Here is a 27,513-nt window from a genome sequence, read left to right on the forward strand (position 1 = left end):
ATGCATGTTATAGCTTTGAAGGCATACATGAAGCCAAGACCATGAAAGCCATACAAAAATGGATAAGATATGCATACAATCATGTATACAGCAAAATAGCCTAGTGTCTTTACATATCCCTTTCCAAAAACTAATTTCCAGAATCATGAATTTAACAAAAAAAATGAATTGAATGGTTCCAATCAATGGCAATTAATCAGATTTGTTTTCTTTTTAACAAGACAAATTCACAAACAATTTCTGTTATATAATTGAGATGGGATACCAATGTATTGGAAGCAAATTAAAGTTTAAACTATGTCATGTATGTGATTTGGGAAATATTAAAATTGAATATAGAGAAAAAGTGATTTTGACTTTATAAAATATTTAGTTGCATTAAAATTCTATTAGATATCCTTTGAGACATATTATGTGGTAGTTAACAGGAATTAAATGTACTTCACTTAACAAAGCAGAACTTATAAGAAATTATTATTTCCAGTCCGGTTCATGATTCTGGAAGGCCTGTAGCTAGCTACATGTACATGTGTTATATATAGAAACACTTTTTATCATGTACTAATTCATTGAAAATCTATAACCCTTATATCCCAACCAAAAAGTCTACAATCACCTTGGGTGGTCTGTATTCAAAGATTCTGTTAAGACTTAATGGTATATAACTAACCTAAGAGGTTCATCAAATCGTATTGTAGCAGCACTATGGAACACAATGTTGACCTGGTTCTCCAATAACTCCACATTCTCTTCACTGATACCTAGACCTTCCTCTGTTATATCACCATGGATTGGAATCAACTTTTTGTCAAAGTTTGGATTTTCAGCTCTGACTTTGTCAAATACCTGGAAAAAATTGAATGATGTTTCTCAATATCAAATTAAGAGAGATGTGTTTTATGACTGACAGTGTAAAAACATTCATGCAAGACTAATGAATGTATGGTTTACACAAATAATGTTCAATTACATGTACAGTAACATGAGTAAAGGGAGATACATTACATTAAATATTATAATACAAATCAATTTTGATTTGTGTTACAGTTTTTAAAAGATCTTCTTGTATTCATACATGACTGATTTTCAGTAGTTCTGATGTTGATGTGGTTCATAAGTTGTTTTTTTTTATATAGATTAGACTATTGGCTTCAGTGGTGGATCAAGACATTTTAAGAAGGGGGGATCCCAACCCAGGACACAGGGGTGGTTTCAACTACATGTACCCATTCAAATGCATTGATCATCCAAAAAAAGGGGGGTTCCAACCCCCCCAGAACCCCCCCCCCCTGGATTTGCCATTGGGTTTTCTAGTTTGAATGATTTTACACTAGTATTTTTTGGGGCCCTTTATAGCTTGCTGTTAGGTGTGAGCAAAGGCTCTCTGTTGAATACCATACATTGACCTATAATGGTTAACTTTTATAAATTGTGACTTGGATGGAGAGTTTACTCATTGTCACTCATACCACATCTTTCTTTATCTATGTTAAATGCATCAAGCTTGTATTCAAAGTTGAAAGAAAGATAAAGATATAAGAAGATGTGGTATGAGTGTCAATCCACATGATCTAAGATGTGCATGTACAATAATATATACCCATTCAGTCTATAGTTTTAGCATGTAAACAAAAGAATCTATTTCAATATGTACCACCAATTGTTATTCGAATAACTAATTTTCTAAAACTGAAATACCAGAAGACAGACAGCTGATATTGATCTTAAAAGATTTTAAATCTATAATACATTATGTAAAGGTACAAAAATTAACATGGAAAATAGCCTTGAATATAATACATAATTGATCATGATGGTGTATGTTTATTTAATCCTTAAACAAATTGAAAAGATTTTAAAATTCATAATCTGATCAATAATCAAGATATATATATAATATATATCATACATTGTCATACATGTACATGTCATTTAATGTGTACACAAATGTAAGTGAATCAATAATTTAAAGGACAATTATTTTTGGCAATTTCACAAGTCATGAAATTATTATATGTTTTATATATACACTGCATTAATATTTCTTCAATATGAATAAAATAAATGCAAAGGCATAATTACTGACTTGACATAGAGGTCCAGTGGTCCACAGCTATTTCAGACATTTTGTTACTCTCAACAAGTACATGATATCTATGTTTGCATGTACTTACAGGAGGCTGAGAGTTTTTGGGGAAACAAATATATAACCAAAGACAGTAAACACATACCGTATACATACATGTACATTTATTTGAAGATTTCAGTCTGAAATGCTAAACACATAAACTTACCGGAGACTGTGAGATTTCTGTGATCCTTTGATGACAGTCTTGAGATTTCTTAGGTCGAACTAATAAATACAGATTTCCAACGTTAGGACAACTCCTTAACAGTTTTTCTAACAGGACTTTGCCAATAAATCCTGTTGCTCCTGTTATGAAAACATTTTTATCTGTATAATACTCTGATACTGTTGGGTGAAGTGATGCCATTGTCAATTTGATTGTATACCAGTTATATCTCTATCTGCTGGAATGTTAGAATCTGTAAAAATGAAATATTATATTACATGTATATGAAATATTTACATTAATATTTGAGAAAGTCCAAATAACGAGCATGCAATAAAATGATTCAACGTATTAGCAATTAATAAAAGTGATAAAACATTATGTACATGTAGTACACAAACGTACAAAGTACATCAGTTGTTCGACCTGTTAGTCAAATGCGTTATGTTTAAAGATGCTTTTTCACTTTATGGTCTTTTGGAAAATGTTGTTTGTGCTGTATTTAGACCCTTCTCCATGTACAACGATTTTTTTTTTACATGCACACGTATAAAAATTGCGGATTTTATCCAACGCAAACATAGGGTTTGAACGTAGTTTTCAATTTAGACTTCTTTATATAGATGTAGTATTTAATGCATATATATATCCTACAAATATCCATTTTTTGTATGCAATCAATGCTGAATATTAACACACTTTTGTTAAAATCTACAATACAAATTCCATTGTAAATGTACATGTATCCTCTTATTATTCTTAGGTTTAGTTAATGAAACCAATCAAGTGATGTTTCTGTGGATCTTTTTAAAATTTATCCATGATCATAGACTATCAGACACAGTCAAAATACCTTGACCATCATGACCATACTTAGGTAGCCCAATATGAAATAATCAACAAACAATTAACAAGTGGGGTTTCCTTTCTAGGGGAAATGTCAATAGGAAATTCAATAATAAGTCCTACATGTACTAATGTTTTCGCTGTACGGAAATTTATTAAAGGAAGTTCATTAAAAAAGTACATGCATTTTGTATGTACAATTATGAACATATGCATGTACTTTATACTTAGTATTGTGATAGAACTGTTAATAAACAATGTCATGTTAATTTTTTATTGAATATTTAGTCTACAAGCATGACAAGTGGCAAGCTGTATTAAACTAAAATACATATGTTGTCATGCTTGTAGAACAGTAACTTAGACACTACAATCATGACAATCATAAACGTACATGTATAATCCCCATGAATATACTGAGGACTGATTATATTTGGGCTTTTCAACATGTTTAAGTTCCACTTCATGCACACATACTGTAATAAAAATCTGAAATCCAAACCTTAAATGCATTCAATTAAGAAGATTACACCAAGAAAAAGAATGAACTTCCTAGAATTGTATCTTACCTAAATATTTTTAAATGCACTTCTTCTGGCATTTTTTTGTGTGTGTATATGTCATGTACATGTATGTATTGCTATCATACACCAATCTTGAGTTATGTTTATGAATGACGTATACCAGACCCATCCTTCAATTTGCCTTATAAATGTCCAGATACTCTGTAATACTGTATTTCAGTTTGTCAAATAATGCATCAAAGGAGTATGTTCGGCAGAAATCCCATTCATTTACCTCAAATTTTGTGTCAGTTAAAGATAATTTCAATGCATATTGCAACATAATATTCTGTACTATCAAAGATTGACCTATTTGCCTTAGTTACATATACATATATATGTAAAAAAAAAAATAAAAAAAAATTAAACTGGTTGATAAATGTACTGCTGACTTTGTTAAACCCCTGATTGAAACAAAAGTGATAAGATACATGTATAACTCTACAATTGCGTACTATCAAATGTTAAATGCTTTTATCAAGCTTTACCTTAAACATGTTAAATTTAAGCATTTCTTCCAAGGGCAAGGCTTGTTATTATGTACATGTATGCCACTCTACAGGTACAATATAGGCTTGGCTTCAGTAGTCCCTGAGACCTTTTGTAACATGTAAAAGTGCATTGATCTCTGGTCAATTTGATAACGTGCAAAATAGTATCAAATGTTACTGATAAATTCTCTGATAAAACTATCAATATGTTCAGTTTCTTACCTTATTAAATGACACATTGTCAGATTTGATTTGAAGGTCAATTATACACATTACAATAAACAAATAAGCCTAAAGGGCATTAAATAGTGACACATATAGAAAGAGAAGTGACTCTTAAAAATGAATAATTGGAATGTGTGTACATCATTGTACATGTACATGAAAGCCCTTTGGAATCCTTTTCTTTTGAGTATTTTTAATGGTAAAATTGTGTTTTAAGGCTGAATATAGTTTGGTTATCATAAATCATGCTGCAAATGATTTAAAAAATATCTTCACAATGACATGTTTGAGAAATGGATTCTGAGTTTGCTTCGTTTTTTGTTTTTTTATAGCAAGTTATAATTTATAATGAATCAAACATTAAGAATAATACAATTACCTATTTACAAGACTTGTGCGTGTATTAAGAGAGGCTAAGGGAACTTTCTTCTGGATTTGAGGATTTAACATAATAAGGACTAAGGATCAGGGCTCACGCTACCAGGCGAAGTGGGCGAAGAAGTCGCTTTCCCGACCGTCACTTCGCTTTCCCCGACCCCCAGAAGCGAGACGAAGTCGCCCTGTTCTTGACGATACTCGCTTTCAGTCGCTTCCGTCATCGGACATTTTCAATTTTTACCAAGTTGATGAAACATCAATTTTTTATTGATATTAAAGAAATTTAGACATAAATGATTCATTATCTTAAGAAAAGAGGTTGAAGCATTGTCTTTGAAGTCTGTAGCAGGTTATTTGATAAAAATACAACTTGTTATCACTTCGTGCATTTCCGCTTGTTCCGGTGCTTGTTACTCGAAAACCTACATCAACCTATATTTCGGCGGCAAAATAAGTTTGTTTCTTCATTTAAACGTGATACAAGTTGCCTCCAGTAAGTGTTTAATCCATTTATTGCATTATAAACGTAATGTTCCCTTCCAAATAACTTGTCAAACATCGTTTATTTTTGTAAATTTTCTTGCATTCGTCCGCCAATGACCGATTTCTTAACTACGGATCTCAACCGGACCAGCTATGACCGAAATCCGTACTTTTACAATAATTACTACGGACGCACAGATGGAACAGCTGACAGAAGAATATTGATTCCAAAGGGAAAAATTACGTATTCCACACGAATTAAAAGACTTTTGGTTACATCATATTGATTGATGTATATAGTTCTCTATATTTTTTATGGATTGTTTCAAACTATTGATTAAAGTTGTTTAACTCTGAGACTATCATGACTATTATACTATTATCAATATATTATGGCCCAACTTAATAACTTTTTTTTTTTTATGAAAAACACTGATTTTCATACACAAGATAGTTTTGAATTAAATTGTAATTGAAATATTATAATTTCTTTACCTTTTTAAGATAAAAAAATATTTTTTTAGTGCTAGATTCTAGATATTTATATATATAATTGGTAGTTTCTCACAAGAACCTGAGTAAAACTTAACAACTTTTAATTTGAAATGTTGCTTTAATTGTATACTCAGATATGAATTGAACATTATAAAAGAACATTATTTACATATGACCCTTTATACTATACATGCTATAGTATAATCCAAACATTGTAGCGCACCGTGCGAAAGAGCACTTCTCTTTCAAATCTCACCACTTCTCCCTATCAGTTTCAAAAAGAGAAGTCACTTCTCCCTATAATCCTGAAGTAGTGTGAGCCCTGAGGATATTTAATTATTTTTTTTAGGGATCCAGGAAAGATTGGTTTATTTTTTTTCTTCAGGAATACGGTTTTAATTTTTTAAGGAATTCAAAGTCTCCCCCTTTTCTACCAGTTGGCACCCCACCCCTTGTGAGCTCTTTACAAACTGAAAGTGGGCAACATTCCCTGAAATCTTGAAGAGCAAACTCTATTCACAATGATTTATTTATCAATAAGTAACATACTAGAAAATATTTAATTATCAGCTTGCACAGTTGCAACACTGTAGCAACAAGAAAAACATTGTGACAAGGGAGACAACTCCAGTCAAAACATACAAGGATTTTTTTTGCATGTTTTAGCATTAAAAGAGAAGAAACATTTTGTCATGCGTTTCAGCCCTCGTAGTTATGTATTTGGCTGGTAGCAATGATTAATAATTTGATAGTTTGAGGACATTGCGTGTTTAATACAATGAAAATTAAAATAAATGGACCGGTGACGATGACCCAACCCACTTACCAGACACACGTTTTTTATCGTCCCGACATGATTTAAAACCCAACTCCTTCGACATTTGCCTTTCTCAAGTCTTTCTTCATTCATTAAACTTGTAATATACTTACTGTCTGTTTATTTTCATTCTCAATTTAAGCTTTTTGGCATGGTTTACTGAAGGGATACCCCAGCTTCAGAGTTCAGAGTTCAAAAAGGAAAGTTTGTAATGCTAGATCCACTCTGATTGGTTAATGTTCATGAAACCACTGCATGGATTTCCGTAAAACTTCGGTAATTTCCGTTCCGTTGTTAATTTATATCAAAAATGCAGAGACACACATTTATTCGGGCTTCTCTAGAGTTTTCTCTGTTTTTAAGCAAAACAAAATGTCAGCCTCCAGTGAATGACGTTCCAGATATCAAAACATCGAAATACTGATACAAATCGTAATTACAACTGTTTATCTAAATACACTGTGACCGTTATATGATATAGTAGTCCCCAAAATCTATGTTACCTTAATTGTGTCAATCATATTCTGTGACACGAATCATTGACATTGAATGATATCAGCAATAGTTAAAGCACATATCTGATACTACATAATTTATATACTTCTTCTTCTATACATTTAATGGCCATGATATATAGTTTTCGATTGACATAATTTAGACAACAACTTATCATACAAATGTGGAATAAATTCTAATTTTTCAATCTTGCGCATCTGCTTTGAAAGAACCAACAGTACCTGTGAGTGACGCATGAATAGAAAATAAAAAAGGCCAAATCAGGAACATACATGGAATCCATGACAAGTCGCCCCACGTGCAAGTCGCCCCACTTTTTCACCAACTCACTTTTTGAAAAATCGCCCCACTAGTAAAATGTGTTAAATCCCGTTAATATTACTCCTGAAAACTCGCCCCACTGAATGGAAAACGTTAAAATCTAGATTGATATATTATTAACCAGAATGAATTTAGTAAAGCCAACTCGCCCCACTTATATGGAAAAAGATGTTATCCCGTTGTATATAAGTTAAATTCTGTGAATATTACTCCTGCCAACCTGCCCCACTTATGGAAAACGATAATACGGGGACGAAGTCCCCAATTACGGTAGAAAAATCAATAAAAAAAAAAAAAAAAAAAAAATAATCGGGAAAATTTTCACGAATTTTTTTATTCTACCATGTCTACTAATCAACTCAAAATCATTAACTTTTTTATTCAGATCTACTTCCTGTTTCGGTCTTGTTGGCATGAGATTTTGAATAAAATGTATATTTTTCAACATATCATCAAATATAGGAAGGAATTCAACACCCAATCATTTTTAATAATTGTTTGTTTACTTTGAATATGACGTCATAACTTAAATAATGTCACAACTAACTCCCTAACAACAGAACCAATATCTGAAACGTTACGGTATTTCCGTTTCTTTTATCAACACATTTGAATAAAAAAAAATAATACAGACTTCGTCCCCATTCACAGGTAATGCCTGCCTCATATTATCTAGATTAATATATTATTAACCAGGATGAATGTAGTAATGCCAACTCGCCCCCCTTATGGAAAAAGATGTTATTCCGTGAATATTACTCCTGCCAACTCGCCCCACTTAAAAGGAAACAATAATATCTAGATTTATATCATATTATTAATCAATCTGGTAATTGCTATGATAACAAATTGCTGTTAATTGAAATCCCTTAATTATTATGATATATTGTGTTTTGGACGTATCGATATAAGTAAACATATTGCATTATGATACAACTAACAGGTTTCTTTTCAATTGTTATGCAAATAACTTATCTTAAGAAAATACAGTTATTCTTCAACAATACGAAAATTATTTTTTGAGTTATAATCTCAGTATATGAATAATTGTAATTAAATAAATTTTCGGTTTGTTTGTATTTTGTGTAGATTAGTTTTCATTTAAGTGGGACGAGTTTTAATTTTTAATTTTATATTAATCTAAATATTACCGTTTTTCATTAAGTGGGGCGAGTTGGCAGGAGTAATATTAAACATGATTTAACCAATTTCACATGTGGGGCGATTTTTTAAAAAAGTGGGGCGATTTGGTTATCCAGGTTGGGGCGTTTTTTTTTTAAGTGGGGCGAGTTGGTGAAAAAGTGGGGCGATTACATGTAGGTGTGGGGCGACTTGTCCTGCTTCCCATACATATATATTGACAGGATGTGACACTACCTTATTGAGTGGATTTATTTATCAGGTCATATCTAATAAAGACATGATACTGAACCAGACGTGTTAAAAATGTACTGGCTATTAAAATAATAATTTCTGATAGTGATAATATCAATAAAATTTCATAAAAACTTAGTTTTAACGTGATGCCAGTGTATTGATCTTGTAATCTGTTGCTTCAAATTTAAAATCACTTTCATGTAAACACAGGAGGATACAGAATGCAAACTCATGACATGGGAATAAAAAAATTGCGTTGATTTTATTCCAAAAGATTCATTTCCCGTTATATATATTGTTCTCAGGCCAAACAAAGTACAAAGTGGAGGAGAATCAAGGACCCAAAATAATTTTCCTCATTCTTAGCTGAATACAGCTACGATTTCAATTCAATGACTGTATTTTTTCCCTGTGGAAGAAAATCCTTAGTATTTAAAAAAAAATGTAAAGTTTTGTAAACAGTTAAATTCTAGTTCTAATTATCATATATATCTATGATAATTTATAACATTGAAGTTCTGACTACTGGGATTGTGAGACCCTTGGGGAAGTATGAAATACTTTTCTTTTTTGCCAATGTTAGGGGACTACATGCATACATTTCTTCATAGATTAAGCAAATTCAATAGTTGATTAGTAAATTACTGGCCACCAGACTAGAAAAAAGAGGTTTTCTGAACAATTTAATTTCTTCCATTCTTTCTTGATCATGTACATGTTGATTCATCGCTCCAATCTAGTAGATATCCTTAATTGTACATCATGTTTGAATTCGGTTGCTCAAAAAAAGAAATAAAGCCATTACCATGATTAACCTATCCAAAATGAAGGCCTAAAGAAATAACTCTAACTGAAATTACATCCTATAAAAACATATCGGATTATTTATTTGGATTTTTACATGAACTGTAGTATAGATAGTCAATATAATCTATACAATGTTTTGAAAGACTTTTTTTTTAATATTTTGCTGTGAAACAGCTTTTGAAAACATCATAATTTGAAACTACTATAATAAGTACATGCAATGTCATGCACATGCAAAGAAACACATTATGTTTATTAAAAAACTAGGAAGTATTTATAAAAAGGAAGTTCCAAGTTTTACATATCTGGATGATTTATATTCTTGTTATTTTTCTATACTTTAAATAAAATTGCTTGCAAGAATTAGTTGGTTTACCTTATATTAAAGACTTGTAACATAATTGATATCCCTTTTATCTCTATGCTAAGTCCCTACATGTACCTTATTCTCATATTAAAGCTTTTAAAAGATGTAAAAAGACATTATTAATCAGTGACACCACAATTATCAGCAACGTCACAATATGTGAGGAGATGTTATCAAGCTTGCTTTTGTCAAGTGTTAATTTTTGTAAAGGAGGGAAAAAAACTACTATTAGATTGATAAACAGATTATCATATCTTCTAGGTATACATAATATTACTAAATATCAGCTGCTCAACACAAAGTCAAGAAGGTTTACACTTACATCATGTACATTGTGGTTTGCGACTGATAATTTACAACATCAATGTGTGGAAAACTCAATCTTCTACACACAAGTCTGTTTGGTGTACATGTGCATTGTAGGTGTAAATAAGAGTGTGTTGAAACATTATTGATGAGGTTTTTTTTTGTCAATGAATAGTAGACTTATCCATTATAAAATATAAAAAAAATTGTTTTGCATTTCAGGTTTAGATACACATATAAATGGACCCTGGAGAAGAGGAGGATGATTTTGGAGACTTTGGTGGATTTGAAGTAATTAGGGCCCGCCTTTAGGCGGGTCGCCCTATAGTGATCAGTCCGTCCGTCTGTCTGTCCGTAACACTTTTGTGTCCGCTCCATATCTAGAGAACCATTATGATTTCATACTTTATACTTTACATGAATATTAACCATCACCAGAGGGTGTGTCATGATGTATGTACAACTTCCTAGGTCAAAGGTCAAGGTCAAAAACTTAGGTTTCAGTTGACAACCCCGTGTCCTTTGGTGAAGATAGTGTCCGCTCCATATCTAGATAACCGTTATGATTTTATACTTAATACTTAACAGGATTATTAACCAACACCAGAGGGTGTGTCATGTTGTATGTACAACTTCCTAGGTCAAAGGTCAAGGTCAAAAACTTTGGTTTCAGTTGACAACCCCGTGTCCTGTGGTGAAGATCGTGTCCACTCCATATCTAGATAACCGTTATGATTTCAAAGTTTATACATGACATACATTTTAACAACCACCAGAGGGCGTGTCATGATGTATGTACAACTTCCTAGGTCAAAGGTCAACGTCAAATACTTTGGTTTCAGTTGACAACCCCTTGTCCTGTGTCTGCTCCATATCTAGATAACCGTTATGATTTCAAAGTTTATACTTGACATCCATTTTAACCACCACCAGAGGGCATGTCATGATGTTTGTACCACTTCCTAGGTCAAAGGTTTCTCTGTCTGTTGGTCTGTCCATCGCTAACAAATTTGATCCACACTATATTTTGAGAGGACAGCTGTTATTATTTCATACTTTATACCTGACAAACATTTTCAACTTAACATATATATTAACCAACACCAGAGAATGTGTCATAATGTATGCATCCTAGGTCTAAGGTCAGTCTGTTGGTCTGTCCATCCGTTCGTTGTTCTTAACAAATTGTGTCCGCTCTACCTCTAGAGAACCGTTAATATTTCATACTTTATACTTGGTGGGTCATAATATATTGAAGGCATAATTCTAAAAATATGTGACAAATATCAATTGGGCAGCACCTTTAAACATATTGTTCAAACATCAATCCATATCCTAGGTCAAAGTTTAATAGTGATATGACTGCATGATGTGTGGATCAAATTTGTTAGCGATGGACAGACCATAGTGTGGATCAAATTTGTTAGCGATGGACAGACCAACAGACAGAGAAACCTTTGACCTAGGATATGGACACAGAACACAATCCTGATAAGAAATGTTTGCTACAATCATGACAATGCATTTGTAATGTATATTTTTTATTTTCATTTGATTTTTTTGACTACATGTATACTTCTTAAACAGCATTATATCTTATGTTAATAACAATACATTGAACTACATGACTGTAAATTAACTATGTGTAAATATCTGTTTTGATTGTATTGAAATTTGTATGTGAGGGCCTCAGGGAAGATTAGTTTATTGTAACTAACTGAGTTTACCCTCTTTAAATAAAGAATTTATTATTATTATTATTATTATATATCCAGAAGTCACCTTAGAGTAGTCAACAATGAGTTCACATCATGCAGTCATATCACTATTATACTATGAAAGTAAGATGAGAATATTTATCAGTTTTAACTTAAAATCTTAGATTAAAATCACACATGAGACTATGTAATAACTTCAAATAATGCTTCATATCAGATTATCCATACAACTTATTTACCCCACGTTATTGACAGCGGGGCCCACAGAGATGGCTCCCATCTCAATGATATCTAGTTGGAGTTATCTCTCTTGATACATTTTATTTTAAAAGAATCACACACAGTGACTTATATAGCCAGATTTAGTTGATTTGCTAATAGAATTTTAATCATTATCATTACCATGCCTAGGTTTTCTAAAATGATAATTTTTGTGAAACTGATTGGTTTTTTTTCTTTCACTTTTTGCCCACTATTTAGAATAACACTGAAACGTAAGTGTTAAAAAATTAAAATAATATATAAAAAAAGGGATGTGTTTTTTTGTCCATATTTTAGGCTTTGCAGTTTTTCCTTACATCGCCACACTTTTCAGATCATAAAAGTGACATACAATACAGTTTAAATTCCTCATGTTGTTTACAAGCTAATGATTGAATTAGTTTAAAAATACATCTTTTTCTATTAAGTGACGTTTTGGCGTTGTGATAATTACCTTTTATGTCCACCACATTATCACCTCCCTCGTTAACGTACCATATGCCCTTAAAAGTTAATTGCTGTAAAAAATAGTTATCAAAGGTAAAAACATGCTCTTATCAAATGATGTAAATCCCCTGTCATCAAAACAGATTTTAAACAGGTAAATTAGTATTTAGACAGATGTTGTTCACCTGTTCAACTGTTGGGGAAGAAGTATCAGCATCAATAAATAATTTTGAATTTGTTTTTCATATTTTACTCACTTGCAACAAATTTTTTTTTTTTTGTCATGATGATGATCGAGTAATAGGATAAATAGATATAAATAAGGCTGTTAGTTTTCTCGTTTTTTATTGTTTTACATTGTCTTATCGGGGCCTTTTATAGCTGACTATGCGGTATGGGCTTTGCTCATTGTTGAAGGCTGTACGGTGACCTATAGTTGTAATGTTTGTGTCATTTTGGTCTTTTGTGGATAGTTGTCTCATTGGCAATCATACCAAATCTTCTTTTTTATACATTATTTGGTATATGTGTTTCTTGCAAGGTCCACATGTCTGTCAGACAAGGTTTACCTGATCTATATTTAGTATTACTAGTCAATTGTTTTTAGGAGTGCTTGATAAATGTTTAATTCACTCCAATACACATCCAAACAGCACAGTCTTTCAAAATGTTCCTCTCTAGCAAGCAATTCTTATCTCTGTCTTAACTGATCAATTGGTGATTGTTGATGTTAAATGACAATTGTTTGACATCCAGTGTTTATTGGTGGAGAAAGCCACAGTGCCAATGGAGCACCAACAACCAACTCTCAGCAGGAATGCCATGTGTGGGGTTTGAGTGGAATGCACATGCCATGTGTAGGGTTTGAGTGGAAATTGTGGAATGCACCTGCCATGTGTGGGGTTTACATCATAATTAGTGATACTGTAGATAAATATAGAATAAAGAAGATGTGGTGTGATTGCCAATGAGACAACTCTCCACAAGAGAGTGACCGAGACCCAAATAAGCTATTTAGAGGTCACACCCACTTATCTCCCTTTATTTATAATTTATACAATTTGCAAACAAAACTACAGAAAAATCACTTGATTAGGTAAAATTTTTGATTGACAATGCTTTGATAATCAGACATTATAAAGTCAAGAAAAATTTATTGATAGATTATCAAAGAGATAAATCAGAAGAAGTATTTTAAAGAAATTTTCTTTCATTTAGGTGGCTGAGCCTGTCCCTCCTAATGTAACTCAGGAACAGGCATCAGGTTTAGAGGCCAGTCCTTCCCCATGGGCAGTGTTTGCTGCAGGTAAGTCTTTACAGAGTATATCTAAATCAAGGGGGGAGGACATTAATCATGACTCCAGGATCAGGTGGTTTGAAACTATTGGATTTCCAGATTCATCTTTTCAGGATCCAGGAATTTTTTTTTCGAATTTCGGGGTGTCCCAAAAAAGATTTCTTTAAATTCTGGACCTCAGAATTTCATGTTTTCATGCCCGGGATTTTGAGATCATGACCTCTTCAACAATGATCTTCTGAAAAAAATATTCTTTTCTAGGCTGTGTTTTGCAGAAATGAATTTGGAAGCTGTTTGAATTTGAATTTGTCTATTTTTAGGATCTAATTCATTGTTTTTAGGTATTGTAACCTTTTCATCATCTGCACCTAAATGCACTGTGGATGTAAGACCAGTGGAACCCCTGACTTGACTGTTAAATACTCAGATTTTCCCCCTTTAAAACTACCGTCTGCTTGCCATTACTAAAATAAAATTGTATCTAGCAATTTAATTCCCCTTGTATCCTGGTACCCTTAGTGTTGAAGTTTGTTAATGAGATGAGAATGTGAACTTTATCAAATGCTTTAGGGAAATGTATCTGTCTGTTTACAGTTTTCACTGCTACTTGAAACATCGTGATGAATTTGTAGAAGTTGGGCTTTACAGGATCAACCTATGCTGTAGGTGATATACATGTAAGATGCTGTGAATATCTGCATGTTTCATGTCAAATGTGTGTAACCACCAATTGTTCTAAAAGGTTTGCAACAAATACATGTGTTGATGTATTTCCCCTAGTCATAGAAATTGGGGTGTGGCATTTACAGGACGGAATTGATGAATTTCAAATTTTGTGTCTTAAGTTTTATTTATGTTAGCAGTACCGGTAGTTTGAATTTTCCTTATCTGAGAAAAGAGTCATTTTGATTTTGAATTTTAGTAAATTATGAAATATGTATTACAAATTGTAATACAAAATGCTAAAGTGAAACAGCACATGCATTTTCAATACAAAGGAATCTATAGTTGATATCTTAAGCTTGTGTATGCAGGGTTACTTCCCTTGTCAATCTTGTTATGTTACAGCAGCAATACCAAAGTTGTTGTTAAAAAAACCTTTCCAAAATATGTTTTATATGTACGTAATTGTAATTTGTACATGCAAATACATAATGTAACTGTTAATGTAATGATGGGTTCAATTTGCATATGCAGTTGCAGTATCATATTGCAGAACATTCTTATAGGTTAAAAAACCAATGTTTGGAAAATTTAGAATGCATGAATTTTTGTATTTGGGGAATTACGGAAATGGAAAATAATAAATTTGTAATTTATTAATGCATCAATAACAACCATAATTAATAACCCTTTCACATTTTATATGTGCTTGTAATTCAGTTGTTGTCACTGCAAGTGCATAATCAACTTTTTTTCTGGAGTTATGCCCCTTGGAAATATCATTTATATGGAAAATTGCAATTTAAGTGCTTTCAAGTCTACATTTCTTGTGGAATTGTAATGTAATTTTTCACCAATATCTATGCTGAGTTTCAAAATCAGTTTTGATCATTCATTTGTATTTCCTTTGGATAAGTAAATTCTACATTCAATATAGTCTACATTTTACATTTAAAAAAAAATGTTTTGGAGTTAAAAAATCTATCAGTGCGATTCTTTTATTGTCGAGCCTGCAACTTTTGTTGCAGAAAGCTCGACATAGGGATAGTGATCTGGTGGCTATGGCGGCTACGGCGGCGGGGGTGTTAGCTCACTTCTTAAAAGCTTTATGTTTTAGAAGGTAAAAGACCTGGATGCTTCATACTTTGTGAATAGATGCCTGATGTTAGGAACTTTCCGTCAGTCACATGTCCAATGACCTTGACCTCATTTTCATGGTTCAGTGACTACTTAAAAAAAAAGTTTAGATTTTTTGTAATGTTAAATTCTCTCTTATTATAAGTACCGGGTAATTGGATAACTATATTTGGTATGTGCCTACCTTGCAAGGTCCTCATGCCTGTCAGACAGTTTTCACTTGACCTCGACCTCATTTCATTGATCAGTGAACAAGGTTAAGTTTTGGTGGTCAAGTCCATATCTCAGATACTATAAGCAATAGGTCTAGTATATTCGGTGTATGGAAGGACTGAAAGGTGTACATGTCCAACTGGCAGGTGTCATCTGACCTTGACCTCATTTTCATGGTTCAGTGGTTATAGTTAAGTTTTTGTGTTTTGGTCTGTTTGTCTTATACTATATGCGATAGGTCTACTATAATTGGTGTATGGAATGATTGTAAGCTGTACATGTCTAGCTGACAGGTGTCATTTAACCTTGACCTCATTTTCATGGTTCAGTGGTCAAAGTTAAGTTTTTTTAGTTTTGGTCTATTTTTCTAATACTTTATGCATTAGGTCAACTACATTTGGTGTATGGAAATATTTTATGATCTATATGTCGGTTACACAGGTTTAATTTGACCTTGACCTCATTTTCACGGTCCATTGCTAAGTATTAAGTGTTTGTGTTTTGGTCTGTTTTTCTTTATTTATAAGCAATAAGTCAACTATATTTGTTGTATTGACGAATTGTTAGCTGTACATGTCTGCATGGCATGGTTCATCTGACCTTGACCTCATTTTCATGGTTCATTGATCAATGTTTCATTTTCTTGGTTAATGTTGAGTTTATGTGACAGTTGTAATAAAGCTTTATATTTAGGTCTATCAAGATAGTATCAAGGATTAGTAAAGAAGGAGGGACATTTCAGTGTGTGCACTCTTGTTGTTTTTAGCTTAAATCCAGCTGTTAGTGTGCTCACTTGAAATGTTTCACATCTTGTCATGCAGGGACCTTTGATTATGAGATGGGTTTTGCTCACTGTTGAGGGTCATCTGGTGACCTTTGCTTAAAATCCTTGTCCATTGGTCTCTGTGGATATTTTTTCTTGTTAGCAATCACGCTATATCGTATTTTTATACTATTGATGTTCTTTAATACAATAAATAGGATATGATAGATTTTCTGTGTCAATTGTAAACTTGATGTAATTAGTTAATGATACATTATTGATGCGATGTAATTGAACAAAGATTATCTCATTGGAATATCTAGTGCAAGATTGCATGTTTGTCTATAATATAACTTTTGAAACACATAAGTCTTAATCAACTTGTCATCCTTTATATTGATTTTCATTTGTTTAATGGGGACCTTAACTTATGTAAATTTCACCTTAAGTAAACAACAAAATGTGTTTGTTTATGGAATATCTATACTGTAACCACAATTAATTATCTTATCCAGTATAACTTAGGGATCACATATATCTTTATTTCTGTGTAATTTTATAATATTGTTGTTTCCTAAATTTATCAAAAAATTAGTATAACCATTACAAGAAGGTTTCATTATACTTGGTAATTTTAATTGGCTGACAAGAGTTGTGATGAACATCAATATCATATTTTAATTAATGAATGACTAATAATTTCTGTCTATGAAGAAAAGACATAAAAAATTAGGTGCACACTAAATAATCCTTGTAGCAGGTTAATGTAAAGTGTGTATCGAATGTGCTCTTTGGAATAGACAGAAAAAATATAACAGTTATTTCTTTTAATTTAATTCTAAATTCCATTTTAACCCTGAAAAAAACATTGATGACGTAACAGTCACTTTAGCAAATTATGTCTATGAGCTGATAAACAAAAATCTCTCAACCATTTTTGATGCATTTCCGTCAAAAACTCTGGTTTTAGTGAACATCATTCGTGCGTTTAGGGGCATTGTCACTTCAATTCCAATGTTGAGTGAGTGGTTGGAAAATTAATACTACATTGCACAATTTATTTGGCAAACTAAATTCTGATAATTGACAATCAGCACTGCTGTCATTAGGCAATTGTGCTTAAGAACCTACAAAACAAAAATTATTTCTTATCCTGCACAATGACGATCACTTAGACACTTGATGAATGTTGATAGTGCAGGGATACAGGCGAGCCCCTCTATCTTGTGAATGATGTCACAAAGGCGCACCTTATTGACTATTTTTTTCCGGTGACGGATGAACTCAAAAGTGGTCTATTAGCAGACACATTGCATCCAAGATTAAATAATATCTGTATAACATATTACAGCTATGAATGCATGTGCTGTCCATGAAAATGATAAAATAATGTATTGATTTACAAACAAAAAGGTTGAGTGATACACCTCTTTATTTCATGGTTGTAGGAATGCTGCATACAGATGTAATTATAACAATTGAATGAATGATTCTAAACAATAATTAAGGTTGTAAAAGCAATTCACACATTTTAAATAAAGCCCTTAATGAAAAATGTGCTACTTTCAATGCTTTTACACCCTGATAAAACTTTAAAAAGAAGCATTCAATTCTTAAATAGAAAGAAATTTAGTATTGGTATATGTTTTTTTCTAAACATAATAATAAGGAGATGTGGTATGATTGCCAATTAGACAACTATCTACTGAAGTTCAAATAAAGGGGATGTAGGCCATAGTAGGCATCTGTTCAGCCTTCATTTGATGAGAAATACCCATGCCGTATATAGTCAGCTATAAAAATGAAAATATTGTTTTCAGAATTAACTTATTCTCCATATCTTATTTATACCTAATACATTTCATGTTACAATAATTGACTTAACAATGCTCCGGCATGTATTATTTAAGCAAGAAATAATAGAAAGAGAGGAAAGCTCAATTAATATATATTTTTTTTTTATTAAGTTGTAAGAAACAGGGGGTGGGTATTTTCTGTTGTAACAGAGATATTCAAGTACAGAAAAAAGATTGAAAAACCGATCTTGATGTATTCTCTTAATTGTGATCCTGTGGTAGTTTCAAAGAAGTCACATATTTCAAATTATCTTGAGATCTTAATTGTCATGATTGTCAGGTATCGATAGAACTTTAAAAGATAAAAAGGTTTTAGATCTATCAATACATAAAATTGATGCATAATTGCGTAAGAACTACAGGTAGTCATTAGAGCTGGAGAAATTGTTATAGCTTGAAACATCAGTCATGTCAATTTATAATTCTTATGAAATAAAACAGAAAATATTACACTATTTGAATAAAAAAACAACAATTTGAGAATGAAGAAACCTTGCATTGCAATCAAGATAAATGGATTTTTTTCTTTGATGCAAAAAAAATATGATATTTGAATGACAAAAATGTAAATTGAAAGAATGTTTCATTCCTAGATATTTTTCTGTAATTGGCAAATTTACATATGAATGGCCTTCATTTGGGGTGAAGCCATGGTAAAAAATCTAAGGACATATTGAAAAACAGGTTATATAGCCAGATCATTGAAACATAAGTAAAAGGCTAAGATGGAAATTATTATCTGAAATATATTTTTTTTCATTTGACTTTTAACTTTCTTTGAAGAATGAGTGATGATGTTTCAAGAATATTTTTCAGTGTGAAAGTTGTCAATAGATTACAGGGTTGCATTAGGTAATTATCTTGGTGCTGTTTATCTCACTCAGGATGTTGGAAATGTCAAGTGCTGTGTAACATGCATACAGTATAATATTAGAACAGTTTTTCTTGAAACGTAATTGATCTTTCTGCTCTTTTTTTTTATGGTAGCAAAGAAAGAGGATAATTCATTTTCATTAAATATTTGAATTAAAGTAGGATTGATTCTATTTTTATAATAAAGCTTTTAGGATGATATGCAAAAAGAATGTTTATTTTGAATAGTCTTCTGTTGATTTATTATTATTCATTAGATACCAGTTTTCATTGATATACATGGGATCACAATTCTCCTTCATTTTCACTTTCCATTACAAGCAAATTTCTTCAGTTAAATTTATGATTATGAGTCTTTAAAAAGGATGGGTTAAGTAATTTAAAATATTATAAGTAACAGACTTCTTTAGACACATGGTATAGTGTTTGAAAGAAGAGTTTTAGCAAGTGAAAGACAGAACAGTTAATAAAATGTTGATGCTTGAGATATAACAAGCTGTGATATATGATTATACCAAATCTTCTACAGTTTTCATCTTTTTACTGTTTTGGTTTTCAATTAAAAGTGCTCGCAGTGCTGGCAGTGCTTTGATTACTTAATCAAATAAAAAGATCTTTTTGATAGTTAATAGCAGTGTAAAGGAAGAAGGCATTCACAAATCAAAAATCAAGGACACTCTACATTATATAGACATAGCTTACTTTAAATGGTTTTAATTTTAAACATTTATTTAAGTTGTTGGAGGCCAACAGTGACCAGTGATTGTTCATAGCTTTGTCCTTTGATCTTTAAAATAGTATTGAAAGTTGTCTCTTTAGCAATCATATCACATTTCTTATATTATACGACACTGGTTTTTCAAGAATCTAAGTGTTTATAAAAAAACAATGTTATAAAATAAAACATTTGAGGATTTGAACAGTTTATCCTTTCCTTAGGGCTCCTGATCTACAGAAGGGAGAAGAGATAGGGATTGATCAAATAACTGTTGACAGCTATAAAACATTGATAAAATGAAATCATCAAGCCTGTTTAACTTAGCGGCCTACTGGATACTTGTTGTCTTGTGTAGTGACTGTAAAAATCATTTTGTCTGACTGAAACTAGATATAAAAGTTGAGTTTCATGTTTTATATGTTTTTTTTATGCTATAAAAAATCATTCATTGCATGATATTGCATATTATATTTATCGTTTATGAACTTCTTATTTTAGGACAATAATTGTCTGACTGTCATCTAATTATTTGTTTTATTTAGAAAATGTTTATGTGAATTTTGAATAAAGGTGTAATTTTTCTTCAAAGTTGTAATTAATGAGAGGATGTGAGCAGTGCTAGCTGTAAAATGTTTATGTCAAGAGTGGTAAATGTCATGGAATACTGTAAAACAATTGATGGAAGTTGAATTTGAATTGATATTTAATTGAAAAATATACCCCTTGTTTCCAGTGTCTTCTTTAGAACTAATTGATAAAAAAAACATCACGAAATATCAAGAATTTTTATTTTAGTTGAATGTTATATAAATAAGACAGATTTTTTTTTAATCGATTGATTTCTATCTTTTTGATCATCCCTATGATATTTACTATTCAGGAATTCTGTAAAACTTAATTTCCTGAATCTACAATGTCATTAAAACTTGCTTAGAGTTATTTACAAAGTACATATTGATATGTGCCCTAATTTGGTATAGGTTGATGAAATATCTCATGTTCAGGAAAGCATTAAATGCAAGAACTATTTGTCATCTACAAATTGCACAATATATTTCAAATAAAACTGTTTTTTTTCAAAAAAAATACTACTAGGTCATTTCTGGTGGGATCAATTTATAATAGAATAGAATCAGAAATTTATTTTATTGTTAGGTGATATTTTTATTGTGCACATTCTCATTTTCTGATGATATAAAAACAAGTTATATATTTCAAGTGGGTCTCATTGGGGTCTAAGTGTGACGTGGGATTGCTGATTTTTTTTTAAGCCTGACACGTGAAAGTCAAATTATTGTGCAGTGAAAACAGGAAATGATGTATAGGGGGACACAGGAAATTACCCCAAAATGTGTATTGCTTACACATATAGTATAAGTGGGATACGGGAATCTGACAAGACATTAAGTGGGGTCCGGGATCAGAACCTCCCAATGAGACTCCTTTCAACATAATTGAATTGTAAAAAATGACAATGAATGTTTAAATCAAATTAGAATAACTGAAGTCAAAATAATGTAAAAATGAAACCTACAACAATACTTCAAAAATATTTACCATGATATACTATGTATTCATTTATTTTTTCGCTTGTACTAATTTTTCGTGGATTAATGAAAATTTGCATTTTTGTCAATATTTAATTTCGTGGTTATGTCGAAGACTCGAAGTCTGTGTAGTATGTCATTCATTGAACACTTAATTTCACGGTTTACCCTTTCCCTCCAAATCCACAAAAACTGGTATCTAACAAACAATAATTTAATTTTGGATGTAACACATCTTCTGATTGGCTGACGTTATTTTGTTATGAGCCCATAGACATAATATAGTCATGTGATCGTGACGTCATCATGGTTTTCAACGGTTTAAAATGGAATTTAGAATTGAATTAAAAGAAATGACTTTAATATTTTTTCTGTCTATTCGAAATAACATTAAAAAATTGGTGCACACCTTAAATAACCCGCTACGCACGTTATTCAGTGTGCACCAATTTTTTTATGTTATTTCGAATAGACAGAAAAAATATTACAGTCATTCCTTAAATATAATGAATTCACAGTAGGAATTAATTGTTGATGATGAATACTAATATTACATAACACTGAATGTTGAAATGAGATGATGTAAGAGAACCTGTATGACTTTAATGTAGCTAGTCGTGACAAAGGATTATATATTAATTTGTGAATGTTAAAATGAGTTATGGTTACAAGATTATCATACAGCAATTACCATACTCATTGACATTAACCCTATATAATTGTGGAGAAACTAAGGCCCAAATTCTTTATTGCTTTTCAACCATTATCATTATTTGTGTGTTATATTGCACATCGATAAATTCTACGTATTATTTTCAGTAAAGATCAAACTAATAGTTACATTTATTATAAAATAATAGATAAAATATATTGGAAGAAATACAACGCTGCAGTGAAGACCCATTCCATTCCCATTGGTGGCTTTCGGTTGTAGTCTGCTCTTTAGTCGGGTTGTGTCTCTTTGACATATTCCCCATTTCCATTCTCATTTTTTTTTACCGACAAAGTGTATCAAATATACATTTCCAGAGGTCAAATGATGAAATCTCCCTATAAAAGTACATTATATTTTACGGATCAAAGATTTTTTGGAGATGTTGTCAAATAACAATGATTTTGTGTGGATTTTTTTTAACCTTAAAAGCTTCAGGAAAATTTAGACAACAGCATAACAACCCAAAATGGTCAGTAATCAAAAGGTGCCAAGGTTTATATGTAACCCTTAAACATATTACCATTTACTGTTTTGGATTTTCTTTTCTCCAAAATCTGATATAAGTTATGGAAATAACAGACAAAGATATCATGTTACAACACAAATAAAGCAATAATTAAGGGGTCATAACTTTGCGATATATTATATGATGTTCCAAAAAGAACCTGCACCTTTCTTCTTCTATTTTGAAAGGGTTGAACTATTTGATGGGGTTTTAGGCATTCTTAAAATGTAATATTACATTTTGTGAGTAGTGATATGTTGAAAGAAAAAGTTTATTTGGTTTTCTCGTAGAAGTAGTAGAAAGTGTTTTTTACCAAAAAGATTTAAATATATCCAAAGTATATCTATGTTGAATTATGATATATTATAAAATCATTAAATTATTTTTGTTTGTTTGTAGGAAGCAGTCCTGGTAGTAATGTGAAACCAGATCTTTTGTGTGGTCAGAACCGATTTCCTCCTGTTCTTGACCCTTCTGTCCCAAGCTCATCAGCAGATATAATACCCAATGATGATACCAACAATTCCAATGGAGGAAGTTCTATAACAACAGACCGTTATGATGGTACATCTGGAGACCAAAATGGGGTCAGTCAATGAAATAGAAGATTTCAGGAAACTAATCCAGTTTTCTTATTATTTTCTAACTAAAAGATTTCAACTTCAAATGATGTTCTATAAGACTCTATAATTGTTGTATTCATGAGAACTTTTGAATAGCTGTACCTTATAGACTTGACACTTCTAAAAAATTGGCAAAAATGATTGATTAACTATTGTGATTTTTGGACAATCTGCAGACAGATATATGCATTGAATTCAGAATGTGAGTTCTAATAATGGGGATTACACTCCCAGTCTCATTTATGATTAACATTTATAAAAACTTCACAATAGCAAATGAATAATTTCTGAATTTACAGTATGATAGGATGTTTGAAACTATCAGTAATTAGCGGATTTTAACATGTTTAAGGACAAAATAAGTAACTTGCATTTAGTCATTTATTGATGTAAATCCTAAAAAAAAAAAGTACAAAAAAACCACGACCAAAATCTGATTGAGAATCAAAAATTCAATAGATAAAAAATCAAATCACAAAAGACTGATAAAATGTTTATCTATTTTATAGAATTTAGAGGATGCAATCCTAGCCAACGATATTTTAGATGGGAGTTTTAAATCAACTTCTAGCCAACATTCTAGTTCTGGAGCTACAGCTGCAGACCTGATCAGAACAGTTAATTCAGAAACAACTAACAGGATTCAGACTTCTAAAAATGACAGTCAGACAGTAGATTTGGTTGGTGACTTACTAGGGGCGTCAGCAGGGATAGTTCTAGTTGAGGATGAACATTTAGAAAATAATTACCTAGACCTAGGAGAGTCAAATGGTCCATTGGTCCAGAATAGGAAATCTTCTGATAGACCAACTCCTCTCCACATATCTGTCAGTGAGAGTAACGGACAATGTAAGACTATTGATGGAACCAATCCACTTCCACAATTACAAGCATCCCCTAGTGGATCCTCTCAATCCTCAGAGAGTCATCATATGAATGGCCCTATTCTAATTGATAGTCTACGCAAGGCCTTACATCCCAAAGCAACTGTTGATGTGACAAAGCTTAGTCATAAACAGGTTTGTATAGTTTGAAAATTTGTTTTGAGATTTGATAATTCTATGTATATAATGTAGTTGTGTACAATTTGGAAATTAGTATGGCGTTTATTATCACTGAACTAGTATATATTTGTTTAGGGGCCAGCTGAAGGACGCTGCAGGGTGCGGGAATTTCTCGCTACATTGAAGACCTGTTGTGACCTTCTGCTGTTGTTTTTTTATTTGGTCGGGTTGTTGTCTCTTTGACACATTCCCCATTTCCATTCTCAATTTTATATTCTATATATATTTGTATGTGAGATATGATCAAGCAATTAAATTTCTATCTTAACAACCATGTGTATAAGTCAGCTTGTACCTGGTTAAGGACCATATAAATCAAGAAAAATGCTTTGAGTGCAGCAAAAAGGTTTACAGCTACTTAAATTGTGATGTAAATAAGTGAAAATTACACTTTTTAGCTCACCTGGTCCAAAGGGCAAAGTCAGCTATTCTCATCACTTGGTGTTGGTGTTGTCAATGGTATTTTCTGTAAATTTTCACAAAAATCCTCTGCTCTGAAACTAAAGGACCAAACTAAACCCCAATCATCATTGGGGTGTTTTGTTAAAAAAATATGTATGATGATCAAATAAAAGTTTTATTTATTTATTAGATATAAGAAGATGTAGTATGAGTGCCAATGAGACAGATCTCCATCCAAGTCTCAGTTTATAAAAGTAAACCATTATAGGTCAAAGTATGGTCTTCAACACAGATTTATTTATAGTAAAAATGTAAACAAAGTAACACAAGCTCTAGTGAGCTTTCAAAATTGACATGGCTGACAAAAATTGCTACTGAATGATGATTTCTAAATACAAACTTCTTATTTCCGTTTTTGTCGAGCCTGCCACTTTTGTTGCAGAAAGCTCAACATAGGGAAAGTGATCAGGCAGCTACGGCGGCGTTGGTGTTAACTAACTTCTTAAAAGCTTTATATTTTAGATTAATAAGAAGATGGATGACCTGGATGCTTCATACTTTGTATATAGATGCCTCATGTTACAAACTTTCTGTCAGTCACATGTCCAATGTCCTTGACCTCATTTTCATGGTTCAGTGATTGCTTGAAAAATATTTTTTTGTAATGTTAAATTCTCTCTTATTATAAGTAATAGGATAACTATATTTGGTATGTGTGTACCTTGCAAGGTCCTCATGCCTGTCAGACAGTTTTCATTTGACCTTGACCTCATTTCATGGATCAGTGAACAAGGTTAAGTTTTGGTGGTCAAGTCTATATCTCAGATACTATAAGCAATAGGTCTAGTTTATTCGATGTATGAAAGTACTGTAAGGTGTACATGTCCAACTGGCAGGTGTCATCTGACCTTGACCTCATTTTCATGGTTCAGTGGTTATAGTTAAGTTTTTGTGTTTTGGTTTGATTTTCTTATACTTTATGCAATAGGTCTTCTATATTTGGTGTATGGAATGATTGTAAGGTGTACATGTCTAGCTGACAGGTGTCGACTGAACTTTACCTCATTTTCTGTGATAGTGATACAAACAAAAAAAAATAATACTTTTTGCCATTTTTTTTTGCCATTTTAGATCAGTAAAGAAAAATTGTACAGAGCAAATGTTTTCATCAAGACGAGTAAAACAAAAAAAATAAAACTTAAATCATAAATTTTATTGTAGTCTTCAAGGCACATATGTTTAAAGGCAAGAGATGCATGCTCATCAGTGCAACTAGCTCTTAGGTACATGTATAGCCCTAATTTGCATTATCGGTTGTTCACACCGCTGTGTATAGTTCCTCTAATGATGTTATATAATGACGCTTTACATAAAACTGTCCTTATATAAATTTAGGATACATCAGTCATACAATCTTTGTTGTGTAACAACAAGGAGGCAAACTAGGAAATAAAATGGCTAGTGGGTTGATAATATATGATAAAAAAGTAGTGATCTGCTTTATTACAGAACAAAAGGTGTGTTTTATCTGTGGGATCAGTTATTATAGTTATTAACAATTACAAGCAGGTGCTTGTTCTATCTGTGAAAAACTTAAGTCTAATTAGTCTAATTGGTACAATCAGTAGTAGTCAAGTGTCAACCATATTGTTATTTTAACACAATTGATTAGATTTCATGTTACACATTCTAATTGTGTGATGAATAGGCCTAGGAAATGCTTCAATTATCTCACATTTAATTGGTTTACATTTAGTACAATCTAATTGCAATATTGCTATTTTGCTGTTGTCGCCTTAGCTATGTTTATTCTAATCTATATGTTTTGATAAACAGATAATGTTTTTGGAAGACATCCATTTGGACTCATCTCTCGTTACCGCTGGGAGGTTCACATGTATGTTAGAATAAAACCTAGAAATACATAAGAGAGTTCAAATGTTTGAAGCATTATATCTTTTTGAATGTAAAAGGTGCGTTGTTTTGGGGCAAAAATAAAAATATAGATGAAAAAGCAGATAATTTATTATGCAGATATAATATACCACTTTATAATTTGGGTTTTATGACAACAACACTTAAGGGATGTTGCAACCATGTAATTTAATCCTCACATCTTTAATGCATAAATTAAGCCCCATAATCAGAAAGAACACATTTTAAAAAGGTGGTTTCTGAACTTTGAACCAAACAACATGCAGCTTAGGTCACATGAAGTGGACCAGTGGAGTCCATTTTGGAGTTGTTTTCTAATAGGTTTTTTCTATGTAAGTTGCATTGGCTTTTGATTTGTTGCACTAAAGTGTTTCTGTTTTTCCCTTGTTTCTCTCTTTAAGAAGATGTGTTTCCCCCTGTTTTAGTCTATAACTGGAATTTGTTTTTCTCTTTATTGATTTATAACTTTTGAAAAACAATATAAGTCTGT

General features: G+C 31.8%; 2 protein-coding genes across 4 annotated transcripts in view; one reads left to right on the top strand and one right to left on the bottom strand.

The window, feature by feature from the left end:
- The window catches only part of LOC134685144 (fatty acyl-CoA reductase 1-like), a 28,835-nt gene extending 18,739 nt beyond the window's left edge, over positions 1–10,096 (bottom strand). For 2 of the 3 annotated variants that reach the window (XM_063544617.1, XM_063544615.1), the window contains exons 1-3: positions 6,706–6,856; positions 2,295–2,547; positions 671–846 (exon numbers count right to left, since the gene is read on the bottom strand). In XM_063544617.1, coding sequence (XP_063400687.1) covers positions 671–846; positions 2,295–2,495 — 377 coding nt within the window. In that variant the 5' untranslated portion in view covers positions 2,496–2,547; positions 6,706–6,856. Of the gene's footprint in view, positions 1–670; positions 847–2,294; positions 2,548–6,705; positions 6,857–9,989 lie in introns of those variants that run through there. The other variant, XM_063544616.1, reaches the window with a different exon arrangement.
- Positions 6,919–27,513, top strand: part of LOC134685143 (putative uncharacterized protein DDB_G0271982) — a 67,635-nt gene continuing 47,040 nt past the window's right edge. The window contains exons 1-5 of the mRNA XM_063544614.1: positions 6,919–7,024; positions 10,509–10,577; positions 13,931–14,018; positions 23,399–23,586; positions 24,132–24,641. Coding sequence (XP_063400684.1) covers positions 10,527–10,577; positions 13,931–14,018; positions 23,399–23,586; positions 24,132–24,641 — 837 coding nt within the window. The 5' untranslated portion in view covers positions 6,919–7,024; positions 10,509–10,526. The remainder of the gene's footprint in view (positions 7,025–10,508; positions 10,578–13,930; positions 14,019–23,398; positions 23,587–24,131; positions 24,642–27,513) is intronic.

Source organism: Mytilus trossulus, chromosome 9 (genome assembly GCF_036588685.1).
Source record: "Mytilus trossulus isolate FHL-02 chromosome 9, PNRI_Mtr1.1.1.hap1, whole genome shotgun sequence".
In the NCBI taxonomy this organism is placed as follows: Eukaryota; Metazoa; Mollusca; class Bivalvia; order Mytilida; family Mytilidae; genus Mytilus; species Mytilus trossulus.